Source organism: Dermochelys coriacea, chromosome 6, assembly GCF_009764565.3.
Source record: "Dermochelys coriacea isolate rDerCor1 chromosome 6, rDerCor1.pri.v4, whole genome shotgun sequence".
Classification (NCBI taxonomy): Eukaryota; Metazoa; Chordata; order Testudines; family Dermochelyidae; genus Dermochelys; species Dermochelys coriacea.
In genome coordinates, this window is record NC_050073.1 from 54,017,783 (window position 1) to 54,032,236 (window position 14,454).

Sequence of the window (14,454 nt, forward strand, 5' to 3'; positions counted from 1 at the left end):
GTTTCAGCTAATCTGAGTGTACTATTGAATTAAATGAGACTAAATTCACTGACATTGCCTGTTCCTTATTTAGTTTTATATTAGGGCTGTTGATTAATCGCAGTTAACTCACGTGATTAACTCAAAAAAATTAACTGTGATTAAAAAAATTAATCACAATTAATCTCACTTTTAAACAGTAGAATACCAATTGAAATGTATTAAATATTTTCGGATGTTGTTCTACATTTTCAGATATATTGATTTCTATTACAACACAGAATACAAAGTGTACAGTGCTCACTTTATATTATTTTTATTACAAATATGCACTGTAAAAATGATAAACAAACAAAATAATATTTTTCAATTTACCTCATACAAGTACTGTAGAGCAATCTCTTTATCGTGAAAGTGTAACTTACAAATGTAGATTTTTTTTATACATAACTGCACTTGAAAACAAAACAATGTAAAACTTTAGAGCCTACAAATCCACTCAGTCCTACTTCTAGTTCAGCCAATGCTAAGACAATCAAGTTAGTTTACATTTACAGGAGATACTGCTGTCTGCATCTTATTTACAATGTCACCTGAAAGTGAAAATAGGCATTCACATGGCACTTTTGTAGCCGGTATTGCAAGGTATTTACGTGCCAGACCTGCTAAACATTCATACGTCCCTTTATGCTTCGGCCACTATTCCAGAGGATATGCTTCCATGTTGATGATGCTCATTAAAAAAATAACACGTTAATTAAATTTGTGACTGAACTCCTTGGGGGAGAATTGCATGTCTCCTGTTCTGTTTTACCTGCATTCTGCCATATATTTCATGTCTCGGTTGTTGACCCAGCACATGTTCATTTTAAGAACACTTTCACAGCAGATTTGACAAAACACAAAGAAGGTACCAATGTGAGATTTCTAAGGATAGTTACAGCACTCGACCCAAGGTTTAAGAATCTGAAGTGCCTTCCAAAATCTGAGAGGGATGAGGTGTAGAGAATGTTTTCAGATGTCTTAAAAGAGCAACACTCCGATGCGGAAACTACAGAACCCGAACTACCAAAAAAGAAAATCAACCTTCTGCTGGTGGCATCTGACTCACATGATGAAAATGAACATGCATCGGTCCACTCTGCTTTGGATCATTATCAAGCAGAACCCGTCATCAGCATGGATGCCTGTCTTCTGGAATGGAGGTTGAAGTATGAAGGGACTATAAATCTTTAGCACATCCGGCACATAAATATTTTGCAATGCCGGCTACAAGAGTGCCATGCGAATGCCTGTTCTCACTTTCAGGTGACATTGTAAACAAGACATGGGCAGCATTATCTCCTGCAAATTGTAACCAAACTTGTTTGTCTGAGCGATTGGCTGAAATAGGACTGAGTGGACTTGTAGGTTCTAAAGATTTATATTGTTTTATTTTTGAATGCAGTTATTTTTTGTACATAATTCTACATTTGTAAATTCAACTTTCATTATAAAGAGATTGCACTACAGTACTTGTATTAGGTGAATTGAAATATACTATTTCTTTTGTTTTTTATAGTGCAAATATTTGTAATCAAAAATGAAGTGAGCACTGTACACTTTGTATTCTGTGTTGCAATTGAAATCAATATATTTGAAAATGTAGAAATCATCCAAAATATTTAAATAAATGGTATTCTATTATTGTTTAACAGTGCAATTAATCACGATTATTTTTTAGTTGCATGATTAATCATGATTAGTTTTTTAATTGCTTGACAGCCCTATTTTATATTAATTTTAATTTATTTTATGCTGCTCCAACATTTTCAATTTGCAACATGCTGCAGAGCTCTGTATTGAAAATGCATCACTATTGTTAGAATTTGTCAGGTGAAAGCCAGAGGTTTTTGCTCATGAGTAGTGGACAGTTGGGTTTTGGTACATGGGGAAGCAGTTTGGGATTGTGAGTAATCACATCACTGGGTGTCAGAATGCTTAGACAAATCTGCAGCAAAGAGTAGCTGCAATAAAATCCACACCTGCAGAATCACTGAGCACACAGGGCCATGATTGTATTGACTCTGAATAGCACAGGATGTTGAGTGAGGGCAGCAGCACCTGTTCCAGGAATATCCGCCCTGTCAATTACTTCCTTGATGCTGTGACGTGTGTAATGAAGAGGTAGGCCACGGGTGGCCAACCTGTGGCTCCGGAGCTGCATGCAGCTCTTCAGAGGTTAATATGTGGCTCCTTGCATAGGCACTGACTCCGAGGTTGGAGCTACAGATGCCAACTTTCCAATGTGCTGGGCGGTGCTCACTGCTCAACCCCCTGCTCTGCCCCATACCCTGCCCCCACTCCACCCTTCCCCTTCCCCCAAGCCTGCCGTGCCCTCACTCATACCTGCTCTCCACCAGAGCCTCCTGTGCACTGTGAAACAGCTGACTGCGGCAGGCGGGAGGCATAGGGAGGGAGGGGGAGGCATTGATTGGTGGGGCTGTTGGTGGGTAGGAGGTGCTGGGAGCTGGTGGGGGGTAGCGGATGGGGGGGCTGCTGACATATTACTGTGGCTCTTTGGCAATGTTCATTGTAAATTCTGGCTCCTTCTCTGGCTCAGGTTGGCCACTCCTGATGTAGGCTGTTCCATGACAGGATGACCTCTGTTCTATTCTTACTTACCAGTCTCAACACAATAGGAGTTGTTATTAATTAACCCCAAATGTAGCAAGAGAGTGTGGCCTCCCTCCGAGACTGCCAGGGAGGAACCCCCTCTAGCCCTCTGGTGAGCAAAGCCAGGCAAGCCATGCCCACCCCACCAGAAGCAGAGGGACAGAACAAGAAATATAAAAGGGGGGCCCTGCAACTCAGTTGGGCTGGAGCGGTGAAGAAGACAAATGCCTCCCCCTTGCTGCTGGAGTGGGAACCTGAAGGGGACCTCTGCAGCTCTGAAGAGCCAAAGGGATTTCCAGTTGATGAGAATGCCAAGGAGCTGCTGGGACTGCTACTAGCAGTGTAGCCTAGGTGAGACTGAAGACTCCCATGAGACATATGTACCCAGCGAGGAGGTTATAGGAAGTAGCCCAGGGAAACCAGACTATAGTTCAATTGTGTGGCCAGAATCTTGGTCAGTGTGTTTCGGTGAGATCCCCACTGACCAAGTGGCGGAGCCCTCTGCTACAGTTAGAGCCCTGGGCTGGACCCAGTGGAGTAGGGTGGGTCCAGGTCCTCCCCTTGGGGTAGCAGCTCCCCACCTTAAGCCAAGAGGCTGGTGTTTGTCTGCCATCTGCCTGAATCCGGATGTCAGGCAAGAAACTGTTTGTTGCTCTGCCCCACCTGGGGTGGGAATGAGGCCCCTAGACTATTTGGTGCTCCTTCCTGCCTGGGGTGGGTGCTGAGGCCCTTAGACTGTTTGGTGCTCCGCCATGCTTGGCCTGAGCCTTGGACTACTTACCATTTTGCCCTGCCTAGAGGGCCAGGGCCTCAGAGACTGCTATTTCCCCAGTAGACGTTGCCTTCACAGAGGCGCGGCAGCGAGGGGGTATGGCCTCCCTCCGAGACTGATGGGGAGGGATGGCCAAAACCCCCTATACCAAATCTTTTGTGCTATAGGTAGGGCCCTACCAAATTCACAGTGCATTTTAGTCAATTTCACAGTCATGGGATTTTTTAAATCATCAATTTCATGATGTCAGATATTTAAATTTGAAATTTCACAATGTTGTAACTGTTGGGGTCCTGACCCAAAAAGGGGTAGTGATGGGAGTTCCCAAGGTTTTTGTAGGGGGCTTGTGGTATTGCCACCCTTACTTCTGCACTGCTGCTGGCAGTGATGCTGTCTTTAGAGCTGGGCAGCTGGAGAGTGGCAGCTGCTGGCCAGGAGTCTAGATTGGAAGGCAGTGCTACTGCCAGCAGCAGTGCAGAAGTAAGGATGGCAGGGTATGGTATTGCTACCCTTACTCCTGCACTGCTTGCCTTCAGAGCTGGGCCCTTGGCCAGCAACCACCACTCTCCAGCCATCCAGATCTGAAAGTAGCACAGAAGTAAAGGTGGCAATAACATGACCCACTTACAATAACCTTGCAACCCCCCGACAACCTGTTTTTGGGTTGTGACCCCCAGTTTGAGAAATGCTGGTTTTCCCTGTGAAATCCATATAATATAGGGTAAAAGTACACACAAAACCAGATTTCACAGTCCATGACATGTTTTTCACGACCGTGAATTTGGTAAGACCCAAACTATAGGCTGTAGTACAAAGGTGTCAAACACTCAGTCCACTTAATATATTTCTGTTGTCCACATGACATTCAAATTCTGCAGAATCTAATCTCTTATTTAAAAGGAAGTTTCCAGGCTTTGTGAATGCAAAGAAAATCTTCCAAATGTGAAGCAAGTATAGATTGATGCAGCAGTGTCTTCTTGAGTCTGCAGATAGCCTGAAACAATGAGATACGATCTCCCCCACCCATACAAAACTCATTAGAATGTTGATTCTCAAGCCTAAGGATGACACTTTAAATGTCAGCATTAACTATCTCATCTGTGATCGTTTTAGCAAATGGAATAGAGAAAGGATTGGAATGAGGTACCTATGGTGTGGAAACGGGGAGTTGCTGCAAGGAAGAAAATGCAGAAGGAAGAAAGGGAGAGAACAAAAAGACAGGGAAGTGGGAAAGAAATGGATTCATAGATTTTAAATCCCCAAGAAACTCTCATCTAGTCATATCTGTTTGCATTATACTGGCCATAGAATATTACCAGTAATTCCTGCATCACGACCATATCTTCTGGTTGAACGAGAGCATATAGTTTTAGAAAGACATTGCAGCTTGATTTAAAGACTTTGAGTGATGAAGAATTCGTCATGTCCTTTAAGTCATTCACATGATTAATTATCCTCATGGTTAGAAATTGACAACTTACTTCTGAATTTGTCTAGCTTCAGCATTCTATTACTGGGTCTTTCTGTCCCATTTTCTGTTAAAGAGCTGTCTATTATCAGACATGTACTTCCCATGTAGATACTGATAGATCATGATCAAGTCACCTCTTAAGCATCTCTTGAATAGACTAAATAGATTAAGCTTCTTAAATCTTTCACAATAGACATTTTAAATAGAGAAAGGAGAAGAGGGAAAGAAGAACAACAAAGAACAGAAACAGCAAGTATTCTGAAGATGAAACAGCTTTCAGGATCAGTGCTGAATGTGACAATAAGGTCTGAAGAAATAATAACAACATGTTTAATTAGTAGATGTGAGCCATATTTGACCCTTGATCTTTGTGCAAACCTCCCATTGATGTCCATGGGAGTTCCCCAGTAGATTGAAGGGAATATGTAAGGGCTGCCTCTAATTAGAAATGGAATTCAGCCCTCTCCATAGGAGTTTGACACCTCTGCTGTAATATCTTCCTACAGCAGTAATGGGGAGAGGGGAAGGGGCTATTTGTTTCTCCTTCTCTAACAGCCAAAGTGCCCAACAAGAGGCCCTTGTCTGGGCACTAGCATTCTCTAACAATTATTATTTTTTCTGTTGCAGTAGTACCTGGGAATGATTGGTACAGCCCCTACAGTGTATCCCTGTGGAGACACTGCTGTTTTTCTATTCTATTCTCTAGCATCACATGACAAACCTGACTCATCAGAGCAGGCCAGGAGAAAAGCTCCTTTTAGTTTAGTTTGATGCCAGTCAGAGCAGAGTTGCTGCTCTGTCAGTGGGGCCAGGCTGCAAAATGAGTCACACCATTCCCACGGGACACTAAAAATATACAAAAGTCACTCGTTCTTACCCATGCTACTTGATTCCCAGGAAAAGCACAATGTAATCGTAATAGTAATGAGGTTTATTGCAACTGTGAGGAGCCCAGTTTCTAGAATGGTTTTAGCACTCATCCTTAATCAGCTCCTTTGTGTGACCATTGACTGTGCAGTTCCAATTGCAGGATCTTGCAGATTACCATGGTAGGCAGCCAACAGCTGTCAAAGAGTAGCCAGAGCACTGTCGTGGTGGGGGAATGGAGAGGGTAGGTCTAACAGGCTCCTTCAAGCAGATATTACTTCTGGGGGAATTCTGCATTACTGTGCGTGTGCATAATTAATGAACTGTGCATATTTTTAATTTTTTGCACAGAAAAAAGCTTTTGTGGAAATGTTACTGCAGTTCTGCTTTTTCCCAGCAGAGGGTGCTGTGGTGCAAGAACAGCAGCTGCTCCCAGCAGAAAATAACTTCTGCAGTTCCGGATTTTGCCCACCAGAGTGTGCTGTGGCGATAGAACACAGCAGCAGCAACTCCCCGCCAGCTAGGGAAGAGAAAGAGTTTGCCTTCTTCACAGTGCCTGTACTGCCAGGTCAGGAGACAGGGGCTATGGGGAGACAAACAGCATGGCATGCTGGGGGCGGGGGTCAAACAGGGGATCATAAGGGTTAATGGGGGAGGACAGACTGGGGCAGGGGCTGAATGGGAGTGGAGGCACAGGGCCACAGGGGGGAGGGAAGTACAGGGCCACATGGTGATGGGGGAGGGGTGCAGAGCTACATAGGGACAGGGGAGTGGCTGAGTGGGGTCACAGAGGCACATGGGAAAAGGGGGATGCGGTACAGAGCCACATAGGGACAGGGGAGTGGCTTGGTGGGGGCACAGAGACACATGGGGAAAGGAGGATGCGGTACAGAGCCACATAGGGACAGGGTGGTAGCTGAATGTGGGCACAGAGACACATGGAGATGGGGGGGGGGTGCAGAACTACATGGGGACAGGGGAGAGACTGAGTGGGGGCACAAAGACACATGGTGACATGGGGGGGTACAGGGACACCTAGGGACAGAGGGTGGCTGAGTGGGAGCACAGAGACACGTGAGGACAGGAGAGGGGGGTACAGAGCCACATAAGGACAAGGGAGTGGCTGAATGGGGGCACAGAGATACATGGGGACAGGGGGATGGGGTGCAGGGCCATATGGGGATGGGGGGAGCAGGTGTCTGAATGCGGGCAGAAGGACACATGGGGGTGCAGGAACAGATGGGAACAGGGGCAGATGTGCCTGACTGAATGGGAGAGGCTAGGGGTTAGCCAGGGTCTCCATGGGGGAAGCTCCCTAACAATCCCTCCTTGCCCCCCCCAAAAAAAACCTGTTCATACTTTTCCCACCCATATCCAACAACCCTCCAAGTTCACACCCAGGTTCCTTCCCAGCAATTTATTTCCCTCTCCCTCAGCTTCTCCATTACCCCTGACTCCCCCAAGCATTTGCACTGCTTCTGAGGGGTGCAGGAAATAAGTTCTGCATTGTAATTTAAATGAATTATTACTCAGAGTTCTGTATTAATATGCCTAGTAAGGAATCTATTTGTCAAAAAAACATTTCCTGAATCTTCTTTGTTGTCTGTATTGTTACAGACAGACTTGCTGAGAGGTATTTTGAAATAAATGACCAAAAATAATTGAAACTGGTGTGTTTATATTGTATTATTTTGACAAATAAAATATGCAGAATTTTAAAATATTGTGTGCATAATTTTTTTTATTGCAGAATTCCACCATGAGTAAGATATTTTACAAACATTAGAACATAAGAACTGCCGTATTGAATCAGACCAATGGTCCATCTAACCCAGTATCTAGGGTTGCCAACCCTCCAGGGTTGTTCTGATGTCTCCAGGAATTAAAGATTACACCATGTGATGAAACCTGCAGGAATATGTCCAACCAAAATTGACAACCCTATCAGTATTCTGTCTGTGACAGTGGCAGTACCAGGGCTTCAGGGGGAGTCTACAGAACAGAGCAATTGGAGGGATCCACCTCCTGGCTTCTAGCAGTCAGATGTTGAGGGTTGTCCCAAGCAGGGGGTTGCAGCTCTGACCATCTTGGCTAATAGCCATTGATGGACCTATCCTCCATGAACTTATCTAGTACTTTTTTGAATGCTGTTATACTTTTGGCCATCACAACATCACATGGCAATGAGTTCCATAGGTTAACTGTGCACTGTGTAAAGAAATACTTCCTCTTCTATGTATTAAACCTGCTGCCTATTAATGTCATTGGGTGACCACTGCTTTTTGTATTGTGGGAAAGGGTAATCTCACCATTCACTTTTTCCACACCATTCATGATTTTATAGAGCTCTATCATATTCCCTCCTTCGTCATCTTTTTTCTAAACTGAACAGCCCTAATCCTTTTAGTCACTGCATATGGAAGCCATTCCATACCCTTGATGAGCTTTGTTGCCCTTCTCTGAACCTCTTCCAGTTGTGCTATACCGGGGTGGGCAAACTTTTTGGCCCAAGGGCTACATCAGAGAATAGAAATTGTATGGCAGGCCATGATTGCTCACAAAATTGGGGCTGCATTGTGGGAGGGGGTGCAGGCTCTGGGGTGCAGGCTCTGAGGTGGGGCTGGGGATGAGGAGTTGGGTGCAGGAGTGTGTTCTGGGCTGGGATTGAGGGGTTTGGAGAACGGGAGGGGGATCAGGGCTGGGGCAGGGTGTTGTGGAGTGGGGAGAGCAGGGGATGCAGGCTCCGAGCGGCGCTTACCTCGAGCGGCTCCTGGAAGCCGTGGCAAGTCCCTTCTCCGCTACTATGCGGAGGCACGGCCAGGCAGCTCTGCACACTGCCCCATCTGCAGGCACAGCTCTGCAGCTCCCATTGGAGTGTGTAGGAGCCGGAGTGGCTTCCAGAAGCTGCGTGGTGCGGCCCCGACCCAGCACCCTGGCAGGAGCGGGGCCGAGCCACGTGGTGTGACCCCAACCCAGCGCCCCGGCCGGAGCACTGGAGCAGGGGGCGGCTTAAAATGGCTCGCGAGCCGCATCTGGCTTGCAGCCCGTAGTTTGCTCACCTCTGCTCTATACCCTTTTTGAGATGGGGCAAGCAGAACTGGTCACAGTTCAGTGGGATTGCACCCATGGATTTTTGTAGTAGGATTGTGATATTTTCTGTTTTACTTTCTATCCCTTTCTTAATGGTTCCTAAACATTAGCCAGGTTGTGCTCAGAATTTTTGTATTATTTCAGTGGAAACGTTCTTGCTTAGGCTTAAAAGTCACGCTCAAGACTGGCCCAAAATTAAGCGGTTGTCTAAAGGGGTTTTTAGCAAGGAACGATCACAGACCATTTGGATTGAAAACACTCCCGCTGGAAACGGCTTTCCGTGCCCTTGCCGTGTTTCCGACCCAAACGTTATTGTGGCTTTGGGCAGGTGAGAGGGAGCCGGGCTGCGCTTGTAGGTGTCCCCGAGGGAGGGAGGAGGCGGGCAGCAGCGAACGGGAGGGTGACGCCTAATCCCCGGGGGGCGTGAATCAAGGGCCCCAGGGTAGCAGGCGGGGCTGCAGGTGCAGGATCAGGAAGCGACAGCGCTCCAGAAAGCCGGGTCGCAGCAGCAGCAGCAGGAGGAGCCCCCTGCCCAGGAGGAAGGTGAGCGACAGATCGGAGTGCGGGGGGCTCCGGGACCGGGAGCCCGGGCAGGGCGGGGGGGGTGTCTGAGATAGGGACCTGGCTCTGGCAGGACACGTCCCCTTTAAGCTGTTACCACGCCGCTGCGCCTGTGTGGGCGGAGCCGAGCGCTGGGGCGGGTGAGGAAGTGAGCGCGGCGGCTCCTGCCAGGTCCCTGGCTCCAGCCTCCGCCTGGGCGACCTCGCGCTGCACGGGGTGTCCGCGCCGCGCTGCGCTGCGCTGCAGCGCACAGGGGCGTACTCGGTCCCAGCAGCGTAGGGGGACTGCCCCTCTCCGCGCCGGGATCCCGCGCTGCCTGACTGACCCCAGCGCCCTGCTTCTCTGCTTCCCCCCCCCCCCGCACCTCTGTCATGATCAGGACGCAGCTCAAGCGCTCTGGGATCCTCAGGATGGCTCTGAGCGGCTCTTCTGACTCCCTGCCGCAGCAGGAGGAGCGTGGCAGCAACAGCAGGGAGACCCCGTTCCTGTTGAAGGCTGTCCAGATCGCCTTGGTAGTCTCTCTCTACTGGTTCATCTCCATCACTATGGTCTTCCTCAACAAGTACCTCCTGGACAGCCCCTCGCTGCGCCTCGACACCCCGCTCTTTGTCACCTTCTATCAGTGTGCTGTCACCGTCTTCTTCTGCAAGGCCCTCAGCCTGCTGGCCTCCTGCTGCCCATTGGGCTACCTGGACTTCCCCTCCATCCGCATGGACCTCAAGGTGTCCCGCAGCATCCTCCCCCTCTCTGTGGTCTTCATCAGCATGATCACCTTCAACAACCTGTGCCTCAAATATGTTGGTGTGGCCTTCTACAACGTAGGGCGCTCGCTCACCACTGTCTTCAATGTCCTGCTCTCCTATCTGCTCCTCAAGCAAACCACCTCTCTGTATGCCCTGATAACCTGTGGGGTCATTATAGGTGAGTAGAGCCTGTTGAGTCTGGCTATACCTGTGTGTCCAGTTTGATGTCTTGCAACAGCTCAAAAGTGGATGAACTTCAAAGGTGACCTTCAAAGAAAAAATAGTTGAGTTTATACTTTTCCTCCTTCGCCCTTTCTGCCCCTCTGCCCCCCAATTTATGGGGGGGGGGAGAGCCTGGGAGGTTTTTGGAGATGTTTGTTTTGTTTTTTGTTTGTCTTGTAAAGTATGCCCCCTTTTTTTTTTACTTTAGAAATTTGGTTTCTCTCTAGGCTGGAAGACTCTTTAGTGACTGGAAAAGTAGAGAAATAATGACAGCCCTAGAGCCAAGAGAGTGAAAGTTGAGCAACTGTTAGAATTTTTAGTTAGACTGGTTTAGTTCTTAGGGAGTTTTCAGTTCTTAAGCATTTAAAAAAAACCCTGTCTTATTCCAATGACTAATTAAACATTTTGTGAGACCTCATAATACACATCCTCAAACAAAACCAGTGAAGACAAGATTTGACATTCCTGAGATTGTAAAAATTATAAAAACAAAACAAACAAAAAAACCCCAAAGAGGAGAACCTTAACCTTAGTGCTGCACTTGGGTCATCTTCCTCCATATAAGGTGGAGGGGAAAGAGAGTCACAGACCCATTTAAAAGCAACTAGCTATTGATTTTTTTAAGGGAGTGTGTGTAGTGTTTGGATCTCTGGTGTCTCTAATTCCCTTTCAGTATGTCACTAATTCTGTATGGTTGCAGGTGGGTTCTGGCTGGGAATAGACCAAGAGGGAGCAGAGGGCACTCTGTCATGGGCCGGCATAATCTTTGGGATCCTGGCAAGTCTCTGTGTCTCACTGAATGCCATCTACACCAAGAAAGTGCTGCCCGCTGTGGATGGCAGCATCTGGCGCCTGACCTTCTACAACAATATGAACGCCTGTGTTCTATTCTTGCCCCTCATGCTGCTGCTTGGTGAGTTCCACACCCTCTACCATTTTGACAAGCTGGGGAACCCTGGTTTCTGGGGCATGATGACCCTGGGAGGAGTGCTCGGCTTTGCAATCGGTTACGTGACGGGACTCCAAATCAAGTTCACCAGCCCACTCACCCACAATGTGTCTGGGACGGCCAAGGCCTGTGCCCAGACAGTGCTGGCTGTCTGCTACTATGAAGAGACCAAAAGCTTCCTGTGGTGGACGAGCAACATGATGGTTCTGGGAGGCTCCTTTGCGTACACGTGGGTGAAAGGGCTGGAGATGAAGAAGGCACAGGAGGAATCCACTCCAAAAACAGGCGAGAAAAATGAGACTGGCGTCTAGGCCAGCTCCAGTCTGCACCTCTGCTGCTGTGCCTATGGAGTGGAGCTTCAATGGGAAAGAAGCCAGGATCAGAAACCTTCAGGGCAGGAAAACATTGAACTATGCAGTGCATAGGAAGGTGTTTTGAGAGTGAAACCAAAGGTGTCCCGTGTATACAGTGTGTTGACTAAAATTGTGATGGGGAGGAGAATGTTACTTCCTTTGGATTTCACCCTGTTTCTTGAATAGGAGAGGGCATTTGTTGATGAGACGAGGTGTATTGGGGAACCTTCTGTCAGTACTGGGGGTTTTTTAAACTGCTGCTACCATTTAAACATCATATGGACACCAAACTGCTCCCCTGGTGATGGAGAGGGAAAAGGGCATGAGGTGTGTGTATCTGGGAACAGATAATGGCTACTTCTAGATTAGCCATGAATTTAAGTGGGGAGATCTTGCACCTAAATGTAGGGGAGGGGCAGGTAGCCAGACTTTCCAGGCTACTCCTGCCTCCTATTATAAGTAAGGTTAAGATTTTGTCACAGTTATTTTTAGTAAAAGACACAGACAGGTCGTGGGCAATAAACACAAATTTACGGAAACCTAAGACCTGTCTGTGACTTTTACTAAAAATAATGGGAGGGTGAATAGGGGATGACTGAAGCCTGGGGGTGGGGACGGAGAACGTGAGCCTAAGCACTGCTGCAGGGAAGGGGGGCAGCACCTGCCGCCTGGGGGCCAAGCCCTCCCCCTGGCAGCTGAGAGCTATGGGGGAGGGGAGACATGGCGGCTGATAGCTCTGGCCCCACCACCCTGGGCTGAGGCAGAAAATGTCATAGAGGTCTCCAGAAGTCACGGAATCTGTGACCTCTGTGACATAACCTAGCTTTAATTATAAATGAAAACGGATGTCCTTCCTGTTCCTACACCATTGCAATATACACTTGGAAATCTCCTCACCAACAGTTCTGGGACCTCTAAATTGCCTGTCCAAGGACACAGTATTTTCTGGTATGGCTCCTTCAAGGTTGTATGTTAACTCTGTTTTTCTCCCATGCCCAAGGGGGTTGCTTGTCCAATAAATGACTAAAAGGATGGGAAAGAATCTTTATCACACTTCCAAAAGCTAGCAACATTCCTTGTGTTGGGCAGGGGGTGGTGCTGGCCCTTTCACATAATATTGCTGGGTCCTTCCTTTACTGGGTACCTGGGACTCTGCCTTGGTGAAAGAGTAGCTGGCTCTCTCTTTTTGTGGGTTTCTGAACCATTTGCTGTTCTGGGGTGAGCACCCCATAATAATGAATTGGGGAATTCAAGACATTTCTCATTGGCCTTCTGTATTAGGGATAGAGTTGCCTTTCTGGCAATAATGCTCTCATAATTAGGCCAGTTTAAGGGTGTATTGCTCTCTGCCCCCAATGGTTGCCTTACCTGGTGATCCTCACTAGAAGGGGTGCCCACTGTGTGAAAACTGACGCTTGAGCATGGAAAATGCCATAATTCAGCTGCACCAAGAACTTACTGGGAAGTTGCAACTCTTTTACCAAGAAATCCCAGAGGAGGGGAGAATGCAGTTGGGCTGAATTCATATCCAGGCTCCCACTTAAGAGTCTGATTAGCACAGAAACCTCTATGTCTCACCCTGTCTCATTCAAGTGCCGTTGTGGCTACAGCAGAGCTACCTTTTTCTCATCTTGATTCAGACATTGATTCTTCCTCCCTAATAAATACTGTTTTAGCTTTATCTTTGAGCTCCTTCACCTTCCAATGTTTACTAACGTGCGGTACGGCGAGAGCTGGTGTGATCTATCCCACTGTGCCCTAAAAAGTCCCAGAGAGTACCAGGCCATTATTATGAAAGCAGGAGGACATTTTTTCTCTTTTTTTTTTTCTCTCTCTCTCTCCTCCACTTCTCCTCTTGCTGGGTGAATTGTTCCTGATTCCAGGAGCCTAAATCTCACTGGAGTTCTGAATCACAGTTGCCTCATTGAAGGCCTCATTTTTTTTGGAAGGGGGATGAATTTTTTTCCATGGTCTCTGTTAATTAATTTTTCTACTTTTAGGTTGCAAACACTGACCTGTGATTGTCAAACTTGTTTAATAAAAGTGTGGATTGGAACCTTGGGGACTGTTTTGGTCTGCAGAGCTGGCAAAGTGTGCAAGATAAATAGTGGTTTCTGCAGTGCTCCTACTACACAGAGAGACCCTATATTCCTTCTACTTGCTTCAGCATGGTAGCAGTCCTGGCCTTTCACTATTGCCTATCTCTGAACCTGACACTGAATTGTCATCGTAGGTGTAGCCTCTCCCCTCAGACTTGTTGGCCTGTAATCATGTTCTGAGAGCCATAGTTTCATGTTTGTTAAGTGATGAAGTCTTGTATCAGTGGAATTGCTGAGATTTTCAGCACTGAGCTCAAATGTGGCTGCATGAAGGACATTACTCTTCTCCCTCCATGCATATTCGCTGCTGTGTGTATGGATAGGACTCACTCCTGTGTTCTGCAAGGAATTGTTCTGGTAGTATGGTCTCAAGCAACCAGCATCATGTCACCATACAGATTCTGGGTGCTTCCTGAGTGCCTCAGACAATAGTGGTTGTGCAGGCACTAAGCAGATATTCTGTCCTCCTTAAGAGTGCTGTGTTGGGAATCCCACACCATCTGTATCCCCCTGTACTTGCCCTCTATGCATCACCGGACCAATTTCCCTGGGATTCACAGGACAGTGGTTTTCAACCTGTGCTCTGCGGACCCCAGAGGATCTACAGACTATGTCTAAGATCTCCAAAGGGGTCTGCACCTGCGTTTGAAATTTTTTAGGGGTCTGCAAATAAAAAAAAGTTGACAATCACTG

At 47.2% G+C, this 14,454-nt stretch overlaps 1 protein-coding gene across 2 annotated transcripts; it reads left to right on the plus strand.

Annotated features, from left to right (window-relative positions):
* Positions 1 to 9,249: 9,249 nt before the first annotated feature.
* On the plus strand, positions 9,250 to 13,718 carry SLC35C1 (solute carrier family 35 member C1). 2 transcript variants are annotated; one of them, XM_038405186.2, is made up of 3 exons: positions 9,250 to 9,377; positions 9,775 to 10,316; positions 11,061 to 13,718. In XM_038405186.2, the coding sequence occupies exons 2-3, from the start codon at positions 9,806 to 9,808 to the stop codon at positions 11,618 to 11,620; spliced, it is 1,071 nt and encodes a 356-aa protein (XP_038261114.1). In that variant the 5' UTR covers positions 9,250 to 9,377; positions 9,775 to 9,805; the 3' UTR covers positions 11,621 to 13,718. The 2 variants fall into 2 exon arrangements, with proteins under 2 accessions (XP_038261114.1, XP_038261113.1); XM_038405185.2 differs by having other exon boundaries at positions 9,338 to 10,316.
* Positions 13,719 to 14,454: the final 736 nt, after the last annotated feature.